Source organism: Chironomus tepperi, unplaced genomic scaffold (assembly GCF_022539635.2).
Source record: "Chironomus tepperi strain 1889 unplaced genomic scaffold, CSIRO-AGI_Ctep_v1 contig_422, whole genome shotgun sequence".
NCBI lineage: Eukaryota > Metazoa > Arthropoda > Insecta > Diptera > Chironomidae > Chironomus > Chironomus tepperi.
The window spans coordinates 304,691-320,742 of NW_027226544.1; the positions used below are offsets into that span (position 1 = coordinate 304,691).

General features: G+C 32.2%; 2 protein-coding genes across 2 annotated transcripts; one reads left to right on the forward strand and one right to left on the reverse strand.

The window, feature by feature from the left end:
* Window positions 1-808: 808 nt before the first annotated feature.
* On the forward strand, window positions 809-13,896 carry LOC139097431 (epidermal retinol dehydrogenase 2). The gene is made up of 7 exons (XM_070649259.1): window positions 809-1,262; window positions 10,832-10,949; window positions 12,608-12,744; window positions 12,807-12,905; window positions 12,971-13,210; window positions 13,272-13,393; window positions 13,656-13,896. The coding sequence occupies exons 1-7, from the start codon at window positions 1,116-1,118 to the stop codon at window positions 13,756-13,758; spliced, it is 966 nt and encodes a 321-aa protein (XP_070505360.1). The 5' UTR covers window positions 809-1,115; the 3' UTR covers window positions 13,759-13,896.
* LOC139097432 (enoyl-CoA hydratase domain-containing protein 3, mitochondrial) lies at window positions 13,783-14,929 on the reverse strand. Its single transcript, XM_070649260.1, has 3 exons — window positions 14,481-14,929; window positions 14,311-14,428; window positions 13,783-14,250 (listed from the first exon to the last, which is right to left on the reverse strand). Exons 1-3 carry the CDS (start codon window positions 14,869-14,871, stop codon window positions 13,920-13,922), a joined length of 840 nt encoding a protein of 279 aa, XP_070505361.1. The 5' UTR covers window positions 14,872-14,929; the 3' UTR covers window positions 13,783-13,919.
* Between the last annotated feature and the right edge of the window lie 1,123 nt (window positions 14,930-16,052).

Sequence of the window (16,052 nt, forward strand, 5' to 3'; positions counted from 1 at the left end):
ATTGGAAGTTAACATGAATTTGGTGATGAAATTTATATTGATCGGGCTTCGATTAGTGATGGGAATGTGTCCCAGAGTATAATTTGAATAATACTGACAATTAGGTTCTTATCACATTTTAAAGACTTGCCTTTTCGACCTCTTATTCGGTTTAAATCCATTCAGCACCATGAAGTAACATCGGTCTGGTGAAGGATTTTGGATCAACAAGCAGACTTGCACAGGAGCTTGTGCTATTCGGGATATGAATTTAAGCTTACTGAGTGCAACATAACCTTAATTAAGTATGCCATTCAAAATGCAGTAAAACTAAGTCCATTAAACTGCACATTATGCAGTAATGACTGATAATATTGCAAATGCACAATAAAAGCGAAGATAATTGCAGCTTAAATAATCATAAATTTCTCTTTTCCTTTAACATAATGCTTAAATTTGCGACATTTGACCATGCAATAAGGCAATACATCAATATAGTCATAACAAAACTCTTCCCTGTTGCTACTGCAACTTTGTGCAACAAAAGTATTTACGATGATGATTCATTACCATTACTCCCATCCACGTGTTGATTCAAATCAATTTTTACTCTTTTATGCTCAATTCTCTCTACCTTTCTCAACATTATCGACATGTGAAGTAAGCAATGAACAGTACAAATGAGTTTACAGAGGCGAGACTCAATGCTTTAAAGCTTTAATTCATCATTCAAACAACGCCACTGACTTCTCTTTGCTTTTTCCTCTTGTACATTACTTCGATATCTAGCTCTATGTTATGCTTTCAGTCTTACAGTTATCGTCGTCTGCGCTAGTTGAAAACTTAACGGTTTCTTTAATTTTTTTTTCAGTTTTGTGTTCAATGTTCAAAGAATTAGAAATTCTTTCATTTCTATTTGGAAATTTGTTGTGCCTCAACCTCATTGAAATTAAAGTGAATGTACAAATTAGCAACAAAAAATAAATAAATGTAAATGCAGTGAAATAGAAAAAAGTCACAAATTTGTTTGATCTTTGAGTGAAACTTCCAGTGATTTTTCGTGTTAATCAAATTTAAATAAAGAGAAAATTTTATAAAAAAGAAGAAGAAACGAAGAAAAGTGAAGAAAAGATAAAATGGTGCCTGGTTTAATCTATGAAAATCCACTTGAGTATATTTACACACTGTTATTGGATATTCTTGTGTGTACAGTCAAATCGTTCTATTTTCTATTGGAAACAATCTTCTTGACGCTGTTGCCGGATCGGCTGAGAACAAAGAAGGTAATGAAGGATTCTTGTTGTTATTGAGGTACTTGGTGTAATTGTCAAGTGGGTTTGATGTTTGATTTGTGGATAAATAGTAAAGTGTCCCGATCAGCACAATTTGTGGTATCACTGCTTTAGTGTCAGTCAGTGTTCGAAGTCGAGTCGACTTGAGTTGAGTTTTCATACAAAATCCGAGTGGACTTCGAGCTCTGATGTCAATTCGTATGCATATTTGGAACAAATAAGTTCAAATTGGATTAGTGAATGTTGATTATAAATGAATAGACACTGCTATTATTAAATTGCTGTACCGTTAGTGACTGTTAATTGATTCTTAGCATTTATTCCATTAGTGTAAATTGTGTTGATCGGGTATCGTGGTGTAAGAATACTTGAAGTAGATCCACGTGATTGTGAGAATTTTTTGTTATCAAACAAAATTAAAATCCAGAATTTTAAGTTGTGAATTAACATAATATTGGTATTCATGCTGAAAACTGAGTATCATTGTTTTAAAAAAAGTTCTTAGAATTATTTTTGAATATTGATTAGTAAACTCAGCAGCTCTTCATTGATAGTTTATAAATTCTAATTATGTTTTAAGAATTTAAATACAATAGATTTATTGTATGTTTTAGTTAAGCTTTGAATTTTAAAGAATTAAGTAGAATTTTGTCTCAAAAACGGTGACAATGTCGTAGTGTGATTTAAAAAGCCCTGCATGTAAGCTCTTAAAAACCCTAAAATTTAATCCAATTTAATTAAATGAGACTAGTTTTTAAATTTTTAAATATCCAAATAATTGATGATCAACAAAAAAATTGCAAATTAACAAAATAAATTGACGCTAATAATCCAGAAACTTAAATTTATTTCATGTGCTACTTTACAACTTTCATTGATGGATTTTGATAATTTTCGGTCTACTCATATGGAACTTAATAATATATACACTGCATTAAAGCAGAAGAAAATAATATTTTATTCATTATTGTTTAAAGGTATCATCATTAATATTTAAAATTATTTTAATGCGGTTAATACCAATTTTTGGGCAGAAGTGAAAATTGGATGCAACTGGATTGAATGGGAATTTTGGTGACTACAGTAAAAATTTGGGTTGAGATTGCTTTTTCTAGATATTGCATAGGCAAAAGCTGTCAACCCCAGTCCCCACCCCATCCCTTCTCTCTTTGGATAAGCCCTTGACTCAATGCTTAATGATTTATTTCTGTTGAGAATCAAACTTGAATCTTCAGAAAAGAAATTATAGAATTTAGTTTAGTTCCCCAACCACCTGATCATAAACGTTCCACAAAGGGGTATTGGCGACACCACTGTCAATATTGCATTTGCTGTTTAAAATTATATTAAGAAAGATTCTTATTCTTTTCAAAAAAATAATAATTTTGACAATCTTAAACGTCCATGAAAAAGTACGACGACTTAACACTCAAGCCTAAGTATCGAGAACATATTTACGCCATTACTGCGTCGTTAAGCACACAAAATTGTTTGGGGTTCACTGATTCATTAAATTTGCAAACAAAAAAAAACTGATTTGAATAATCAAGAACAATGTGTAACAAGCATATATAACAGGTGCCTCACTCCTGAATGTCAAAAAAATATCATTTATTCCATCTCATGTGTTGATTGACATACCTATAGTGTAATTATATTGAATAGAGAAGAAAATCAAGCACATTCATTCATTGATCATTGATGACTTTATGTCTATATAATTTCATTTACTTAAATAAATATCAAAGTTTTTGAACTTTTGCCGGGGGGAATTTCATCTGCAAAAATAAATTCATTGTTTTATGACACTTACTACAATATTCACTTAGCTTTTTGTTTCCACTCATCCATGTCCAAAAAAAAGGTGATTTGTCAACAGAGTCTTCAAATAAGAGAAGAAATTTCTTCATTTAACAGCTTTCAACTTGTTCAATAAGTTTGCAATTTTTTCTTTATGAAACCAATTTGTCAAAATATTATTTCGGCATCGATTTCTTTCAGTGCTCGCATCTCATTGCAGCACTTGTTCATATAAGTGTACGGAGATTAAGTTGTTGCGATTTAAAAATAAACAAGATTAATAACCTGAATTAAGCAAATTTAATCACTTGAGACTCTTTAAAATGCATTGAACCCGGAGGTATATAGGAGTGGAATTGTGTTAGTCTAATTGATCAATACACGAACTGCTCAACCTGTTCACTAGGACTACGTTATGTGGCCGTATTACCAGTTAGATGCGAAGGCTCCAAACGTGACTAGAACAGCGAAATAGCACTTGAATTAAACTAGACTATCACTGGAATTGAACCCAGGTCGTTATGATAGATTGGCCGATACTCTAACCACTACACCACTGCTACTGCTGCATCAATCGTATATAATGTCATCAAAATCTCTTTAACAAACTCGAGTCACACTCACCTTAATGAGCGTATACATGAGTATAGCAAATCAATGTAATTGAGCATTCTAAATTTTATAATCATCAGCATCTTCCTTGTCTCTTCGAGTCATCATGACTTTGCACGTGTCTAACGGATATTAAATTGCAGTAAAACCTATTCAGCATGAATACCGTAGAGAAAAACTATAATTTTACGACTGCTAACTGAGAACATAGTCAAAAAGTCATAAATCTCATGCATTTATTGTTAAATCATTTACATTAACTATCGCTTCAGATTATCAGAAATTTTTGATGAAAACATAAAATAAAAATTATGCGAATTTGACAATAAATTATATTTTTATTAATTTATCATAATTATGTGCGTTTCCATGATTTTGCGTAATATCCAAAACATGCGTGATATTTTATGACATCTTAACTGCCTAATTGCGTTGATTGGTTAATTATTTAACAGATTTAATTGATTTTGCTAATTAAATTCTAGATTTTTTAGTTAACCTAGTTTTAAGATTCGCAATTTAAATTAAGCAGCATGAATTTGTTAATTGGCAATTTAAGGATCACGAGATTAAAATAACCCAAAGACAGTGGTGGGTAATCATTTTTTATTCACGGCGACTGAAACCGCATATGACTTACGGTTCATGACATTTTCAAACATTTTTGATGACAAACTAGTATGCCGTGGCACATAGATTACCCACCACTGACCTAAAGACTTAAAGGTGTTTAAAACTAAACAAATTCATTATAAAACTCTTCAGATATGATGAATACGTGACTTGAACAAATAATTTGACGCACATGGTCAATAGATAAGTTCTTCCGGTCAATCTATTTACCAATTTCGACTCACTTTTTCTTAAACTTTCATTAAGACATGAATGATCTACTTTATGTATGAATAGCACAGAAAGTTAATAGAAATTAGATCATAATGAGAAAATTATACCAGTTTAAGAAAATGTTTTTTAATTGCTGAATATGTAGTTATTCAATGAAATGGTTGCACATGATTCAAATACATTGTTGATCTCTAAATTATATGATATACTGGTATTATGATAAGATATGCATAATACTGCACTAATCCCGGAAAGCACATGGCGTATAAAAGACTGAAAGCATGGCATTAGGGCGACGTGATTCTGATCCGAGGACGAATTTCTTTGAATCAGACTAGGAGCTAAAATCAAGCAGACCTGAGTCTGATTTTCATCCTTTTCAACAACATACGTCTTCCGGAGCTCTATTTCTTGTAACGAATTGTTAAAACAAGCTTGTCAAAACAAATTATTACATGTGTTACTATAAATTGTCTTTGCTTCAACTTGATGTAATATTAATGTAGACATTTTTATTGCGAAAATTGTAAAAATGTTTAAAAAATGTATCAACTGTGACATCAAACTTCAGAAGACATAATATTCCAGGCATGGGCTTGTGCATGTATTTACTACAATTGTTCACAAAAGAGCTAAGTCTTTAAGCAGAATACCAAGCTATTCAATATTCTATCCGTTCGAATCCTTGTCATATTAACAAAAAGTTTATTTTTGGGAAATCGATTTTTGATGAGAATCGAACCTGAGTACTCACAACAGATTGTCGAACCAGAATATCTGATCATTTTGCCACCAAAGCCTTACTCTCGCATTGGCAGATTCGGCTATATATGGTTCGACACCCTAAATTCCACTCTGCTCAGATATCACACGAATAACAAAATCTCATCATGTCAAATTTTCAACACGTATCATGTTTTGACAAATTTGTTAACAGATATAAAAACGACAATGCTTACCACAAGACTTTCCCGTGACACAACAGCATATGAAGATTATGATCAGTATAAAATTCAATTTGTATTCGTCACGATTAGCTTAAAACTATTTTGATGTTTATGTCTTTTCCCATATCATGTTGTGAAACCTAGAAGATGCAGAAGCTATCGATGAATATGACGATGATGAATTGAGGCTTCATAAATAATAAAAATAAATAAAAGATCATGATAATATTTTACTTATTATCTGATTGTCCAAATATGTGATTTACGATCAATTCATTCAATGTTCATCTAGAGTAAACAATTTTTTGTAAAATGAACCTAAAAAAGGGTTCGTCGTGTAATGCTTAATAGAAATCTTTATTTTCCGTATTGACGACTTTACTATTTCGATTATTGTCGACTTTGTCACACAAATCTACATACGGAAGACTGTTGTTGAATATGCTTGACTTTGGCATAATATTAGGTAATCAGTATTCATGACAATGTCTCACAAAAAGCATCTAATTACTTTATTTAACTATTCAAAATGCGCATTTTTAGAGCTTTTCCATCAACTGTAGTGATGAATTACACCTGACCGCAGAATATATTGTCTATTGTCCTACATCTCATGGTGTTTTTTTATGAATTAAATTATTTTGTGGTCCGAGCAATCAATGGATGGTGAGATAAATGTGCAATTTGAGTGACAAGTGAAGGAATCTTGGTGATTTTGATGTTTTATAATTTGAATTAAAATTTGCCGTTAGATTTTTGATTTAAATTTTGAATTTTGATCTACCGTTAGATTATGAATTTCAATTTAACGGAAAATCTTATTTTGAAATTTAACGATCCTTTGTAAAATTTTAAACATTTAAACTCAAAGTTGACACTCTGATTGCCATAAAATCCACAAACAAAGTTTCCATGTAACCCAGTGAAGGTCGCCAAAACCTAAAAGCATTCCACAAACAAACTTAAAATGTGCAACTCGGTTCCACCAAGTGATACACTTACAAATTTCATATCTTTGACAATGCTTAAAAATGCACATCATGGTGGATTATTTGCCTAACCAAAACATACGGATGACTAATTTTGACTACAAATGAAAGCATTAACACACATTATATGTCTTCACGCCTACTTTATGGCTCTCATTCTTCATAATGATGGTGTTTTATTATTTTTTTGCAAAAAAAAGTAACTTTTTTCTATCCAATACAAAGTAATAAGTTTCATAAGCTCAACAATCAAGCATATTAACAGTATGAATGGAACTTATTGTGGCAAATATTTTTCTTTGCTGTTTATGATCTTTTTAATTCCATAAATGAAATGTAAAGTTTTCTACTCTCACTTTGTTCATATATGAGATTGTTTACATCCATGGATACGCTTTTTGTGGCGAAAATATTGCTTAATTTGAGATGAGGACGAGGACAATGAGGTTAGAGATAGTTGGGGAATTTTCGATAATCAATCTTTTGATTGTGGTTGCGATTGGAAGATTAATAGCTGAGTTTTTGCAAGTTTGTTGATAATTACGACTGCATTGATTGTTTTCTGACCTAAATTGGAGATTGCAGTATGGCTTTTGTTGGTCTGAAGGTTTGAATGTTAGGTTATTACATTAATTCTAGGTTAAATAGGATTTTTTGACTATTCTAACACCAGATTATAGTAGAATCAGGTAGAATCAAAAGAAATCTCACATATCAACCGCTTATCTAGCAGTTGACAGATCAATCCAGCACATTCGCTCAAAACAACAGCAAGTAAATGATGACGAGTAAACAATCTCTTTCATCAACACAATTTCCAAATTCCACACCATACATGTTTCATTTGAAAGCATATAACATGATTGAAATATGATAACAATCGAATGAATTGCTCAAAAAAAGTAAAGCCTGCGGCGAACTTCGCACGAGATTGATGCGAATTTCAAGTCATCCATTCATCACCATTTGTGCGAAATTGAAAAAAGATTGGCTGCTGTAAAAAGTAGTAAATTACATTTCATTCACAAGGTGAGACAGCAGTCAATTTAACACAAAAGTATCGTAAAAAGTCATTTTTAATTAGTTAGGCATAGAATTTGCTATTGTGTACTTGCCGCACATTACTTTCAATATTAATTTTTTTGCCTTTCACAGCTTTTTAATTAATTGTAAATGACGTCTGTATAGGGAAGGGATTTTCAAATCGTACGTTACTGAAGCAGAGTTTTGGGATTTGGAACCGATTTCTCTGGTGGTGGTATGGATTGGTACGGTGTAGACACACCACTGGTAAGGTAGAATGGTTCAAATGGCATGGCAAAGTATAATATCTGCTCCGTATCAATGGCACACAGTACCATACTGTGTCGATGTTTGATGTCATTTCTCATTGACCCAATTGAGCTTTGCTGGAACTGAAATCATTAAATACAATAATTAACAGATAGACTTTTGTATGATTCACCGCAATATGATCTTCAACAGACTCATCATATTTCACTACGGCTACCACAACCTATTTAGCATTAACAATATTACAATGTTGTCTGTGTTATTAGGTCAGAATATGAAATGTCTGAAATTTTTCAATAATTTTATTGTCAGTGCGTAAAATTTTGCGTGTTTGTCGTAAAATTTTACTGTTTTGAAATCGATTATCAACATCGAAATTTAAAGGCTTTTAAGGAAGTCATTAAAAATTAATTGTTGACGTATTTTATTGGATCAGGTAATCGATGATCATATTTCAAATTTTGAATAAATCTCGACTGTTTTATTTGATGCGTAAAATTATCGAGCCTTTAAATTTTAAGGAATTTATTTCATTTGTATTTAAATTTTGGAATTTAAGTTTATGTGAACAGACATGAATAAAATTTAAGTGAAAATAGGTCAATGGACTGATGAACGATTTATAAGTAGCCCACACGTATTGAAATAAAGATTTAATTGACTGAAAATGAAGTTTAAGGTTGCTGTGAATCGTTTAATTTAAGATGTTGAGCTGTCAAATTTAACGGTTTCAAACTACAAAATTAACGACTTTTGATTTAAATTCTTCAATTTTCAAGTTTTTTAGTTCAAATTCTACAAATTTGCCATTTTTTAATTTAAATTCTACAAATTTACCGGTTTCAAATTCAAATTTTACAAATTTATCGGCTTTTAATTCAATTTTAACGGTTTAAAATTCAAATTTCATAGATTTAAAAGTTATTATGGAAAATCCACAATCAGCATAAAATTTTAAATTTTTTTACAACCAATAAATTATGATTTCAACCTCTTTTCTGATCATAATCTCTTCTCGTGACTCAACATATATAAATGTATTTTTAATCAAAAAGCAATAAAATATAAATCTTAATTATGAAGGGATTTTGTTTCCAGTTTAGTCGACTAACCTCAACCAATGTCTTTTCTTCAAAATTGTAACATTTATTGTTATCGAAGATTCGATAAATACACCCAAATATGAGAAATAACAAAAGAATGTACAATGATATAATAATGGAATTTCATCCATAAATATGTTTATGTCCATAAATTTACATACAGATAGAGTTTGGTGGCACATCAGAGCATGAATTTATTTCCGTATTATTAAAGATGTTTTTTGTCTGTCAAAGAGCATAATGGAAATGAGACGAACAGACTTGAACTTTCCACGCTTTTTTAATGGAAATCAAGTTGGGCTGAAGATGCTTAGTAAGAGCATCAAGCATTGTTTTTGTATGCTGATGACTCAAAATAAAGACGGCATTTCCTTTAAAAGTGATTATTTGACATATCAATCATGATCATTTACTCAATTGGCTTTTTTCGCACATCAGCCATGCCTCATCATTAGAAACAAAAATTATGTCAAAATATTGACAGATTTTAGATGCGTAAATTACTTAAAAATACGTTAAAAAACTTTAAAGTCCACAAGTGAAAAATAAGTCAACGTAAATTTAGGTCTCGTGTATCCAATGTCTCATAAATATTTAAATATTTGTTTGTAATCAAAGTAAATTTACTTACAATTCAATTCTCAATAACATTGGTTTTGGTTTATCTCCAGAAATAACGTCCGTTATGGATATTTCACACATAATATTATGAGTTAAGTTTAAAAATATTCATGAATGATTCAGTAGATGTATTTGAGGTGGAAGTCCCGAGTCGCATATACATGTGGATTTTTGGGAAGGTTGAGTTATTCTTTATGGACTAGCTTGAAGTCGACTGGATCTTCGTATAAATTCGAGTCGAGTTGGTATGATATTTGGTCGTCTGTTTTGTATAAAATCCGAGCTCTGGTTGGATGTCACAAGTTCTGGTCAAGTTGTAGTTATTGATTCGGCCAACATTCCTCTTGCCTCCTCTGCGTAAAACTTATTTTACTGTTGAATCTCATAATTATAAGATTAAACCTTAAGGCCTAAAGGCTCGATAGGCATACGCAGACCATAAAACGAGAGCTCCTTGAAGGTGGGGTTGGCACATACTGGTGTTAGGCTAAATCCAGCCTTAGACTGCAAATATTCCACATTCACCATCTTTGACAAGCTCCAAAATCAAGAACAATCTCAACCATGTACTTCTCGGACCACAAACACATAAAGATGATGCTTTTAAATAATTTCCTCATGAGACGTGACACTTTCTGTACATATTTGGGAAACGCCTTGTGAAAATCTTTTTACAGCAACGTTCATGAAATTGCTCGGTTATCGATTATTAAACATTGTAACTTGAATTGTCTTTTTTCAATTTTATTTAAAATGTGTAGAAAATTTTAATGACTTAATAAGCCTGATCAAAAACAATCAATAGCTTTTCTGTGACATAAATTATGAATGTTTCTTTTGTGATTGACATTTGAATGTAATGTTTGAAGTAATTTGTGCAATAAAGAATTAAATTAAACCTAAATATTTATAAGATGTTGATGCAAAAGCAATTAGAGGCAAGGGGACGTTTGGAAATGACGTAATGCTAGGAATAGAATGATTAGACTCGTTGTAATTCTTTGTAACATAATTATCTGCTTAATATGTGTCCTCCGTAGTGAATTTGGAACCTCCGTTCCTTCCTAATAAGCGATGCGTAATTTAAGAACGACCCTAACTTGAAACAGGAAAACTCACTTTCTCAAACATCGATGTATTGAGTCAAACATCAATTTAGTCAACAGACATACAATGTATTCATATCTACAATCTTCAACAGCTATACCATTAAAATTTGCTTTGAATCAAACTTATAGTCAAGCTCAATTTTTAGAAATTAGCTTTAAACTTGCTTATTAAATCATGTTTAAAGCCATAAAACTTATTCCACAGCTAATAACAAGTAAATCACAATCTTATCTTTTCAGGATGTTACAGGACAAGTTGTGCTTATAACTGGAGGAGGCGGTGGAGTTGGAAGACTTATTGCATTGAATTTCGCTAAACTTAAAGCAAAAGCTGTCATTTGGGACGTGAATCGAGAAGGTAATAAATTAATTTTACGGATCTATGGATTATACTAATTAAGACAAATTAGAAGAGAAATTAATGGAATAAAACGAGTGTGAAATGAAAGTTTGATTATAGATATGAACTTCTGTTCTTTGTATCAGTGGCTGAATTGTCGAATTTAGCATTGAGATAGTATATTTGAGAAGTCTTGAGCATTTGAGTTTCAATCTCAAGATTAACTGTATTTACGATCGAAATCAGACGTGAAAGTGCCAACAGGGCAATTTCACGTGCCAACAGGGCAATTTCACGTCTTGCCGTTGACATGGAGTCGTAGCGATGTCCAGTGCCAACCAAATCTTGATCTTTAGATTCACAGAATTTAGGTGCAGATGACCAAAAACTTCAATTCACTGTCAATAATAAGTCACGACCATAAATGTCCAAAAGAAGCTTTTGAAGGATTGTTTACTTCCTTAAATACCTTGAAATTCAACTATGACGCTTTATGTCTATATAAATAAAAAAAGATCAAATTATGTTAATCATATTCACACCATGCCATTAACAACGCGCGATCATAAAAGGGAAAGCCTCAATTATTAATTTGGTTTTCATTGTAATTAGTCATTTTCACATGTTTGGTGAACGAATTTAAATATGAGCAGCATATATTTGTTTAGCATTGCAGCATACATTTGTCATTTGAAATTAAATGTTTCGGTAAATATGAATTAAAAGTTTTTGGAATCAAGTTATGAGTATGCTATGTTAGGAAATGGTTCACGATGCCGAAACCGAGACTTGCCGGTCACTAATCTTTGAGTTAGGATTTGGACTAGTTTTGAAAGTTTTTGATTTGCTTGAAATAGCTTGATTTGCAGCATATCAGGAGGATCTGATGATTTGTTATGTTATGAAGATAAGAATGGATAGTCAAGTACATCCGCTACATTCACAACATCCAAATTCGATTAGCTCAAAATCAGCATAAACGATGTAAACCAAACATGTCAATCCAAGCATATTTCAGATTTTCAATCCATAAATCACTTTCAATTTCATCTTAGTAAGGTCATTGACTCTTAAAAAAGTCTGTTTGTCTATGCTAAAATTCCTCATATCCATCGGAATCTTGCATCTTCTGACACCTCACGCGACTGTTTATAAATTAGCCAAATAAATATTCACAGCTTTTTGATAACATAATAAAGACGAATGGAATTAGGAAGAAATTGGCATCTCTTTTACATAAATGTCCAATTCATTCACAAGGTTTCAGTTCAATGACATCATTCCCCGCGAGAAGTGACAAAAATATATGCAAATTTTGCAAAAGACGCAGACGAAAATAAATTTGAATAAACTTTCTGCTCTCCATTAGAGCATGCTGGTTCCACTAATTTCCATTTTATTTGCGCAATTTTCTATGAGAAATTGTGTGTTTGCATTAATGAGTCTACAGCACGTTACGATGGATCTTAAAAATACCGAATAAATTTGTTGATACAGCAGAAATTAGAGCTGCTAATTGAATTTTATCAACAGTTATGAAATGCTTTCACATGATTATTTACTGACATTATTATCATGTCTTGTGGATGCTTATCATTTGCTCTCAGTCTGATCCGTAACCAACAACCCATATCATATCAAAAATTAATTAAATTCTCATGTAATATTTTATACAGCAATTAACGCAACATGTGATGCCCTTAAAACGGAAGGCTTTGAATGTGCTTCATATATTGTTGATATCTCTGACAGGGAAAAGGTTTATGAAGCTGCCAAAAAAGTTAAAGAGGAAATTGGAAAGGTCGATATTTTGGTAAGTTCCTACTTTACAGTATACAATTAATGTATGTCAAATTAAATGTGCTCCATTTAAAGGTCAACAATGCTGGTATTGTAACATGTCGTCCATTTTTGGATCTTCCAGACAAAGCAATTGAGTCAACATATGCCGTTAATATACTCTCACATTATTGGGTAGGAAGCTGTGTACCTTTTTTATGTTCTCATAAATTTACTCTCACCTTTTTTCTCATTTTTAGACTGCAAAAGCATTCCTTCCTGACATGATTGCCGATAAGCGTGGACATATTGTTACAGTAAGCTCCGTAACTGGTTTAATGGGAACATACGCATGTACAGACTATTCGGCGACAAAATTTGCCACTGTTGGATTTCATGAGAGTTTGTACAGTGAATTGAAGTATCATGGACATGAATATATTGGAATGACACTTGTGTGTCCATATTATATCAATACGGGAATGTTTTCTGGAGTGAAGGTTTGTTGGATGTGGATTATATTGAAGAATTATGAGTACTAATTGTTTTGTCTGCTTATAGCCAAGATTGTTTCCTATGCTTGAGCCAAAATATGTTGCTGATCAGCTTGTAGATGCTACGTTGAAGAATGAAGTGAATTGCACATTACCGGGATCAGTGCGGATGCTGCTACCTCTTAAATGGTAATTATATGGTCCAACATTCCATATTCGGAAGGCACATCAAAATCGTATGCAGCAAGGGTTCCCAATACTAAACCGCAACTTCCCGAGTAGTGTCGGTCTAGGTATTGGGAATTTCCAGACTTCGGGAACCTAAGTATTCAGGATCTGTTATTTTGAGCCTTATTCTCTTCCTGGAATATGTCTGGATTCGTCTATGCCTTCAAATGCCTCTCTGAATACACAACCACAGCAATCTAATAATTCTCATCTTCTATTTTAGCCTCCTACCAGCAAAGACATGTTGGGAAATGATGCTGAGAATAATGAAGGGACCACAATCAATGTCGATGTACAGAGGACGCGGAAAAGCCAAATCTGGATGAAAATATTTCAATAGTTATAAAAAATAGCATTAATTATTTCAATTATATTTCATTGTTGATATGTTTACTGTTTATAGTCAATTAAAAAAAACTTTTTAAATCCATTAAAAATCAATTAATAAATGCAATCATCATTTCTATAAAGATCTATATTAAATTATTCATTCATCTTTCCAAACCGGTTTTCTCTTTTCAATGAAGCTTTTGATTCCTTCTTTGCCATCATACAGTTCCAAATTATCAGCCATAATTTTTGATCCAGCTTTATATGCCTCATTTAATCCCATTCCAAGTTGCTCATAATAAAATTTCTTTCCAAGTGTCACAACAGCACGTGACTTTGATTTTATTGCATTGCAAATCTTTTCTGCTTCGTCGTTAAGTTCTTCTCGTGGGACGACACTGCTTACCAATCCTACACGTAATGCTTCATCAGATGTTATTGGTAAACCGGTAAGAAGCATATAGCTTGATTTCATACGAGGAATTACTCTAGAGGAAGTAATAAGCTTTTATGATAAGCACTGATTTAATCTATTGCATGAAATTTACCTTAAAGCTATTCCTGGTGTGGAACAAAAGATGCCAAAAGAACTTCCGGGTGTTGAAAATGTGCTACTTATACTGCATACAGTAATGTCACAAGAGGCAACCAATTGTAATCCAGCGGCTATTAAATACAATCAAAATAAGAGCAATTTTGTAAAATATCAACCACTTACCGGCAGCTAATCCATCAACTTTACATACAACAGGCACTGGAGAGTCAATAATACACTTGATCAGTTCATGACACTTGTCAAAAACACTTTTCTTCTCCTCGTAACTCTTGTCAGGTGAAAGTTCCTTCAAGTTATGTCCAGCAGAGAAAACTGGTCCAGTTGACTGCAATAGAATGACTCTCAAGTCCTTATCATCATCATCTCTCTTGATTTCCTCAATCAACTGATTCATCATCGACATTGACAAACTATTTCTAGTTTTTGGATCATCCAAAACAATATTTCTAATGCCATCGATTTCATCTACAGAAACGACACAACGATATGATGACCTCCTGATTTGTGTATTGCACAATTTCTTCGGTAATGACAGTGCTAAGCGTTTTAACATATTAGTAAGATAATAACAAAAACTTAATAGAAAAATCACTTGCGAGCAAGGAGAAATAAGAAACAAAAACAAACGACAGTGAGTAAAGACTTTTCGAAGATGCTCAAAAGCGCTTGCTTGTTTGATGTGGGAAGAATTCGTTAAAGATTTTGAATCGATCAAGTTGACCGGTTCAAAAATTTACTTAATCAAGTTGCTGAGTTCAAAAGCTTTACAATTAAATTACTGAATTCAATAATTTACTTGGTCAAGTTCCTAAGTTCAAAAGTTTTTCAATCAAGTTGCTGAGCCAAAAAAAAATTTATAATCAAGTTGCCGAGTTCAAAAAAGCTTCACAATCAAGTTGCTAAGTTCAAAAGCTTAACAATCAAGTTGCTGAGTTTAAAAATATTTACAATCAAGTTGCTGAGTTCAAAAAAGTTTTATAATCAAGTTGCCCAGATCAAAAAAGCTTTACAATCAAGTTGCTAAGTTCAAAAAATTGATATCAAGTTGCATAGTTAAAAATAAAATTACAGTCAAGTTTAAAAGCTTTAGAGTCAAGTTGCTGAGTTCAAAATCTTCACAATCAAGTTGCTGATTTCAAAATCCTTCACATCATCTAATAAAGTTCAAATGTCAAGCAACGTGCATGCAACAGTGTTTAAATATAAAAATTAAATTTAATTATTCCCGCCAGTCTCGTAATATCTACAACATAATTGTTATTAAGACACGGTGATCCTCTCAATGTTTACGTAATTGATAACAGGCAATTATACTCTCTCTTCATAGATATTCATGCATGTCTTTTAAAAATCAACAAACATGACATTGGCATTGAAAAACATACACTGTCCAACACTACATATGTTGAATAACATCTTGTATTAATTGAGTACGCTGTTAATTATGCTCATGAGATAAATTTTTACTTCTCTCAACTCTTCACATCTCAATTGCAGCTAGGCAGCAAGCTTATGTCTTAAGATGTTGAGTTAAAGCAAAAGAAAAAGGCAAGCAAATAAATGAGAGACTTAAGTAAGTACGGAAAAATGCTATAAATTTAATTGAAACATAAAATTTACTTTTCAGTGCTTCTTGCATCGTGACACTGTTAGCATCTCTCGTATAGTCGCGTGGATATAAAATATTTTTTGCCGTGTTGTGTCGCGAAATTTTCTATTTTTTATTGTGCAGCA

Excerpts from the sequence above, each read along its gene's own strand:
- LOC139097431 (XM_070649259.1), top strand. The coding sequence starts at position 1,116 with ATGGTGCCTGGTTTAATCTATGAAAATCCACTTGAGTATATTTACACA. Across the intron at positions 1,263-10,831 it reads ATCGGCTGAGAACAAAGAAG|GATGTTACAGGACAAGTTGT; the intron begins GTAATGAAGGAT and ends TTATCTTTTCAG. Across the intron at positions 12,745-12,806 it reads TTGGAAAGGTCGATATTTTG|GTCAACAATGCTGGTATTGT; the intron begins GTAAGTTCCTAC and ends CTCCATTTAAAG.
- LOC139097432 (XM_070649260.1), bottom strand. The coding sequence starts at position 14,871 with ATGTTAAAACGCTTAGCACTGTCATTACCGAAGAAATTGTGCAATACA. Across the intron at positions 14,429-14,480 it reads AGTTGATGGATTAGCTGCCG|CCGCTGGATTACAATTGGTT; the intron begins GTAAGTGGTTGA and ends TGTATTTAATAG. Across the intron at positions 14,251-14,310 it reads ACACCAGGAATAGCTTTAAG|AGTAATTCCTCGTATGAAAT; the intron begins GTAAATTTCATG and ends TACTTCCTCTAG.